At 54.4% G+C, this 6,986-nt stretch overlaps 1 protein-coding gene across 1 annotated transcript; it reads left to right on the forward strand.

Moving 5' to 3' along the window:
• Positions 1–448: 448 nt before the first annotated feature.
• Positions 449–3,034, forward strand: LOC147712034 (uncharacterized). Its single transcript, XM_086919580.1, has 2 exons — positions 449–628; positions 2,276–3,034. The coding sequence occupies exons 1-2, from the start codon at positions 449–451 to the stop codon at positions 3,032–3,034; spliced, it is 939 nt and encodes a 312-aa protein (XP_086775706.1).
• Positions 3,035–6,986: the final 3,952 nt, after the last annotated feature.

A 6,986-nucleotide genomic window follows, 5' to 3' on the forward strand; every position in this document is an offset into this window, starting at 1 on the left:
TGCTTGTGCCTCAAATGCTTATCTCCTCTGTAGGGGTGACAATCAGCTGCAAAAGAAAGCTTCCCAATTACGTTATTCAAAATAACTGCAATAAACTATCAACCCCTCACTCCCCTCTGTTCCACTGTAAATGTATCAGCTACAACAGCCTGAAGGGGGGACCCAGGGAGAGCCAGGCACGAGCCGGTCTCTTCCTGGGTAGGTTCGCGCGAGAATCAGGAAATCAGGTGGGACTGATTAGGGAACAGATATAAAGGGGTCAGGCTGACGGTTGGGAACTGCGTAGCGGGTGGCTATTAGGGAGGTTTGTTTTGCGACGCTCGTGGTTTCCCTTGTATCCTGGGTCATGGAGGCAGCGGCTGAGGTCCGGAGGGCGGTACAAATCCTTTGTGAGGCAGGGCGTGAAGACTTGCTGCGGCCGGGTGTCCCGGCGGAGGCGTGGGTCGGCATGGCTCGCCCACCTCGCAAGGCTTCTGAGGGTGTATCCCGGGCGGTGGAGGCTTGTTTATCGCAGGACCTGGAGGAGGAGGACGACGGAGATGCGGCTATGCCGGCTGACGGGCCTGGGCTAGTGTTGCCCGCCGTTGATGTGGAACCCCCGCCGGATGCCCCGGGCGCCTCCCAGCAGGTATGTGCGTTACCATATTTTAGTGCTGGCACACGTGGGGCGCCCGGGGGGAGGAGGGGTCGCTCGGCGGGCCGGCAGGCTCCGAGCCCCAGCGGGCTGGTACGAGGGAAGTCGGGGAAGCCTCAGGCGGGCCCCAAGCCCAAGCGTGGGCGGAGCTTGGATGTGCCTGGGCGTGTGCCTTTTCCCCCCCCTTTGGGGGTACCCCCCGCCCCCGCCTCTGAGGTTCCCCAATTGTCGGCCGGGGCCTCGCCTTACCTGTGGCTGAACGGTCAATGTTTCCTGCTCTCTCCCGCTGTCCCAGGGCCCGGTACTGCCCCCCACCCCTCTTTTGCCCCCACTCCCCAGGGTGGGGCTGATGCCCGGTTCCTGTCGGGCGAGTTGCCGGCTTGCTCCCTAAATGACGACCCGTCCCCTGCTGCAGTTGTTCATGCTGCGGGTGCTGCAGTTTTTGGGCTGCCACCCCCGGCTGCCCAGTCCTTGGACTCCGGGGTGTCTGACATGGGACCCGCCGTTTCCACCCCCTCGGCTCCGCGTGGGGGGGGTCCGTTGCCCCGGGGGGCGCACACAGGCGCGGGTCCCTCCTTGTTCCCGGTCCCCAGGGGTCGGCCGGGTGCCAGTGCGGGTGGATTTGCATATGGATCGATGGGTTCCCATGGTTTGGCGTCGGGGGTTCGTTCCTCGGGGGAGGATGGCGTCTTCGTTTTCGGGGAACAGGTTACGGGATCTTCTTCTTTGTCTGGTTTGAGCGGCCGCGGTTTTCATGCTGCGCCGTCGGCTGGGCGGCTGTCGGCTGTATCTGCGGGCCCGGGAACTGTCCACACGGCTGTCTCCAGTGGTGGGCTTCACGGGGGGCTGTCTGGAGCGGATAGCTCTTCTACAGTTTTCAATGTAAACAGCTTTCAGCCTATTGATTGGCAGCGTTATGACGGGGGTATTGGTGATGGGGCTATGCCCAGTGGCAGTGACCAAGTTTTCTTTTCTGATCAAGCTTTCTGCGGGAATTTTCATGCTGAGGATTTGGAGGAGGGGGAATTGAGAGACTCAACTGGTGGGCTTTTGGCAGCACGGGCCCAAGGGGGTGGGATGGGGCAACCCACTGTTTCTCGTGTTTTGCAGGTGTCTCGAGCGGACCATGCAGGTGTGCGAGGGGCAGTGAGGTCTGGACCTTCGCAGAAAGATCGTGGGGCTGTCACGCTGCCGTCCGAGCAGTTGCCCAAAGGTAAGGATGGGTGGTGGTCTGTGTGGCAACCTAGGGAGAGTCTCCCTGTGAAGAGTACAAGGTCTATTGGTACGGAAGTTGGGGTTGTTGAGCGAGTCGCTCTGGAATCAAGGCCTGAGAGACCGGTATTTTCGAATGTTTCTACTGGGGATGGGGCTATGGCTGAGCGAGTCGCTCTGGCACAGAGGCTTGAGCGGCCGGTATTTTCGAATGCTGCTACTGGGGATGGGGTTGTGGTTGAGCGAGTCGCTCTGGCACCGAGGCTTGAGCGGCCGGTATTTTCGAAGGTTTCTACTGGGGATGGGGTTGTGGTTGAGCGAGTCGCTCTGGCACCAAGGCTTGAGCGGCCGGTAATTTCGAATTTTCCTGTGGGGCAAGTTGCCAATGAAGTTTCTACTGGGGGGACTGGGGGAAAGGTTGCCACACAGGTTGCGGAGGATAGTATCCTACGGAAAAAGTTACCTTATTCTGGGGTGGGGATGCCTTTGGGATCTCATTTGTCCGAAAAAACGAAGAATCTGATTTGGTCTGGGGCTTTTGTGGATGTTTTTCGTCTCCTCCATAGGGATGTTCAGGCAAAAGAGGGGTCGAAGGAGGAAGAGTTGGAACTGGCTCGGAGGCCTCGTGTTCCGAAATCTATAGAGAACTGGACTTCAGCCTTTTTGATTTATGCCAGTGTTTATTGTCAACGTCATCCTGACAAAGCTATTGATATGTTTAAATATGCTGATATTGTCCGCAAGGCCCACAGTTATTTTGGTGGTTTTGCCTGGTTGTCTTATGATGATGAATTCAGGGCCCGCATGAGCGCCTTTCCAGAGCGTTCATGGGGTGAGGTTGATTCTGAACTATGGTTACAGTGGATGGCATCGGCTAATCCGTCTGCTACGACCCACACGGCTAGCGGACAGCCAGTGTATTATCGGCCCTTTCCAGCTCGCCCCGCTCAGTCTGGGGCGGGGGTTTGGGGCAGAGGTCAATCAGCCGCCACTGGCACTTGCTGGCACTTTAACCGGGGTTCCTGCAACAGGCCAGCTTGTCGGTACAAGCATGAGTGTTCTCAGTGTGGAGGGAAGCACCCCCTCACACACTGTTTTCCTGGACAACGAGTGGGCGACCAGGGACGAGGTTCAGGGGGTAGGGGCCAGCCGCAGCAGTCTGTTCACAAGGGCTCCTACTCCTATTAGACAGACGGTTCTCGATCTCTGGCTAGTGGATTATCCGGATTTTGAAGCCGCTAAGATTTTGTCTTGGGGTTTCAAACTTGGTTTTCGGATCGGGTACCAGGGGCCCAGGGTGGGTAGGTGGTCGGACAATTTGAAGTCTGTGAAGGAGAGTCCCCAGGTGGTGAGGAAAAAGCTGGATGCCGAACTTGCGGCTGGTAGAATTGCTGGTCCTTTTGTGTCTTGTCCTCTGCCTGATTTGATTGTTTCGCCCTTGGGCGTGGTGCCCAAGAAGGCGGCAGGGGAGTTTCGTCTTATCCATCATCTGTCCTGGCCAGAGGGTACCTCCATTAATGACTTCATCGATCCAGCTGACTCAACCGTTACTTATGCCTCAGTGGACGATGCCTTACGGCTCGTGCGCCTGGCAGGTGTTGGGGCGTTGCTGGCCAAGAGCGACATTCAGTCGGCTTTTCGGCTACTGCCCATCCATCCTTGGGATTTCAGTCTTTTGGGAATGCAGTTTGAGGGTTGTTTCTACGTGGATCGAGTATTGCCAATGGGCTGTTCCGTGTCCTGCTCCCTTTTTGAAGCTTTCAGTACCTTCTTGCAGTGGAGATTCACTTTTGTCACGGGCCACTCCCTGGTCTGTCATTACTTGGACGATTTTCTTTTCATTGGGGAAGGTCGCTCCGGGCAGTGTCAGTCGGCTTTGAGCAGCTTTCAGGCACTGGCGGAGGAATTGGGCGTTCCTTTGGCGCCTGACAAGACTGAAGGCCCCTGTACGTCCCTGGTTTTCTTGGGGATTGAAATTGACACGCTGTCTATGACGGCGAGATTGCCTGCCCCTAAAGTGCAAGAAATGTCAGATTTCATACAACTGGTCTTGGGGGAACGGAAAGTTGCTTTGAAAATGGTACAAAAGCTGTTGGGATACCTCAATTTTGCTTGTCGGGTGGTGCGGGCGGGTAGGACTTTCTGCAGGCGTCTGGGGTTGTCCATGTCCGGTGCGACCCTTCCCCATCATCGGGTTCGCATTACCGCCGCTGTCCGTTCCGATCTGACAGTCTGGCTTCAGTTTCTGCAGGATTTCAATGGCGTGTCCTTGTTTTTTGCGGATAAGGACATGGTGTGGCAAGTACAGTTGTTCACTGATGCTTCCGGGGCTCACGGCTTCGGGATCTTTTGGGACGGTCGGTGGTGTGCGGCCGGATGGCCGGCGCACTGGCAGGAACAAGGCCGTAGCATTGCCTTTCTTGAGCTCTTCCCACTACTGGTTGCATTGTATCTGTGGGGGGATGAGTTCCGGAATAGATCAGTTCTGTTTCATGTGGACAACTTGGCAGTTGTACATCTTGTCAATCACCAGAAGGCTCGTGATTTGAGGGTGTTGCGCTTACTGCGCGCATTCATGCTACGGTGTCTGCAATTGAATATTGTGTTTAAAGCACGGCATGTTCCCGGTACCTCTAACTGCATCGCTGACTCTTTGTCTCGATTTCAGTGGGCAGAGTTCCGCAAGTTAGCTCCTGGGGCGGATCTGGAACCAACGGCGATCCCACAGTACGTATGGAACCTGGGGGATTGAGGGTTCACCAACTGGTCGAACAGTCGGTGGCTGCCTCCACGAGGCGGGGATATGTGAAGGCTTGGAGTGAATTTCTGCAGTTCGGTAAGGATTGGGTGGGATCGCCTGGGGCTGTTTGGTCTGACGAACAGGGCATCTTGCAGTTTGTGTTGCATTTGGCTGACAAAGGTTTATCGCCCACTACCATTTCGGGCAAATTGGCTGGGATTTCTTTTTATGGGCAGCTTTGGTGGGGAAGGGATCCGGTTGGGGGGGTGTTGGTTCGTAAAATGTTGAAAGGTTTGGCCAGGCTTCGGGCTGGTGGTCCCCAGCTCCGGCAGCCTGTTACTTTTGAGTTGCTTCAGTTGTTGTTACCAGGGTTGGAGGTGTGTTGTCACGATGCCTTTGAGTGTGCCAAATTCCGTTTGTGTTTCATTTGGTTGTTCTTTGGGGCATTCCGGGCATCCGAATTGTTGGGGTTACGGGGTAGGGTAGGAATGAGTAGTAGTGAGGTGGTGTTGGAAAGGGAGAGGTTGCGGCTGTGGCTGCGGGCCTCCAAAACTGACCAGTTGGGCCGGGGTAAGTGGGTGTTCCTTGGCAGGAGTGGAGTTTCTGCATGTTGCCCGGTTGGGGAATGGGAAGGGTTTGTCTCCTCTCCGCATTTTGTACAAGGGTCTATATTTTGTCACGTGGATGGGAGTCCCATTGTGGCATCCCAATTGTTGGCTGTATTGCGCAAGGTGTTGTTGCGCCTGGGGAAGGACCCGGTTCTGTTTGGTACACATTCCTTTAGAATTGGTGCGGCAACGGAGGCCGCTCGTTTGGGGTGGGACTGGTCCCAGATCCGGCGCATTGGGCGCTGGCGTTCCAAATGCTGTGAGAAATATGTACGAAAGTAGTGCATTTTTGGATTGTCTAACATTTCTTTTTCTCCTAGGTCCTTGGCCGTCGGTCGCAGGAGGCAAACGGCGGGTGTGGATACTGGGGCACTCTTTTATTAAACGTGCAGCTTTAGCCGCTGCCAATCAGCTCTGTGGGAGATCGTTGGGTCTCAACAGCACGTCACACGAGGTCTCCTGGCATGGAACTGGGGGCATGCGCTGGGGCGGGCTTTTTCCCGCCTTGGCAGCTTTGGTTTCCCAGTGTTTGGGGGGCCCTCCGGATCTCCTGGTGCTACATCTGGGAGAGAATGACCTGGTTACTTTATCGGGGTTGACTTTGTTGAAACTCATGAAGCAAGACCTGGAAATTATAAGAACCACTTGGGTGAACACCGTGTTGATATGGACTGAATTTGTACCTCGTCTCCAATGGCGTGGAGCCAGGAACCATGCTGCTCTCGAAAAGGCCCGGAGAAAAGTGAACAGGACGATGCGACCTTTTTGTCATAATTTGGGTATATATTGTTTGAATCATTATCATTTACAGGTCTCGGAACATCATTTATTTTGTGAGGACGGAGTGCATCTTTCAGCTTTGGGTCTTTCTTTTTACCTGTTAGAGCTCAGGGATTTGATTAGTAAAGTTCTTCAAGTTCAGTTATGGTGTGCCCCTTCCTGTTCTTTTGGTGGGGCAGGAAAACACTAAAGGTTTTCCTGGGTGGCGGGGTTTTTTGTAGGGGGGTGGGCAGCCTGGAGCGGGTTGGCCATCCTGAAGGGTAGCGTGGGTAGGTTAGGGGTAGTAGGTAGGAGTTTTCGTTCTGGGTTTTGGGATTCAGTTTTGCAAGATCATTGTACAGTTGGAATTTGTAAATAAATAAATAATGAAATGTGTTTCGTGAAATGATGATGCACCTGTCCTAAAATAAAGTGGCCTTTTTTGCTCCTAAAAGAAAGAGGTGGACAATGATTTCTTGCGCGAGGGGGGACCCAGGGAGAGCCAGGCACGAGCCGGTCTCTTCCTGGGTAGGTTCGCGCGAGAATCAGGAAATCAGGTGGGACTGATTAGGGAACAGATATAAAGGGGTCAGGCTGACGGTTGGGAACTGCGTAGCGGGTGGCTATTAGGGAGGTTTGTTTTGCCCCACCCACCCTCCCTCTTTTTCTTTTCCATTTGGGTGGGGGTCCTTTTTCTTCTTTTGCGGTACTTTAGGTGCTGCTCCTTTCCTTAGCTTGCCACAGTTAGGATGGGTGCAGGTGTGCTAACTAGAGGCGGGGTTTTTTGTAGGGGGGTGGGCAGCCTGGAGCGGGTTGGCCATCCTGAAGGGTAGCGTGGGTAGGTTAGGGGTAGTAGGTAGGAGTTTTCGTTCTGGGTTTTGGGATTCAGTTTTGCAAGATCATTGTACAGTTGGAATTTGTAAATAAATAAATAATGAAATGTGTTTCGTGAAATGATGATGCACCTGTCCTAAAATAAAGTGGCCTTTTTGCTCCTAAAAGAAAGAGGTGGACAATGATTTCTTGCGCGAAG

This window comes from Lissotriton vulgaris, chromosome 5, assembly GCF_964263255.1.
Source record: "Lissotriton vulgaris chromosome 5, aLisVul1.2, whole genome shotgun sequence".
NCBI classification, from domain to species: Eukaryota; Metazoa; Chordata; class Amphibia; order Caudata; family Salamandridae; genus Lissotriton; species Lissotriton vulgaris.

Coding starts and splice junctions, on each gene's coding strand:
- LOC147712034 (XM_086919580.1), top strand. CDS start 449: ATGGCTCGCCCACCTCGCAAGGCTTCTGAGGGTGTATCCCGGGCGGTG. Junction 629..2,275: donor CCCCGGGCGCCTCCCAGCAG/GTATGTGCGTTA, acceptor GTTGCCACACAG/GTTGCGGAGGATAGTATCCT.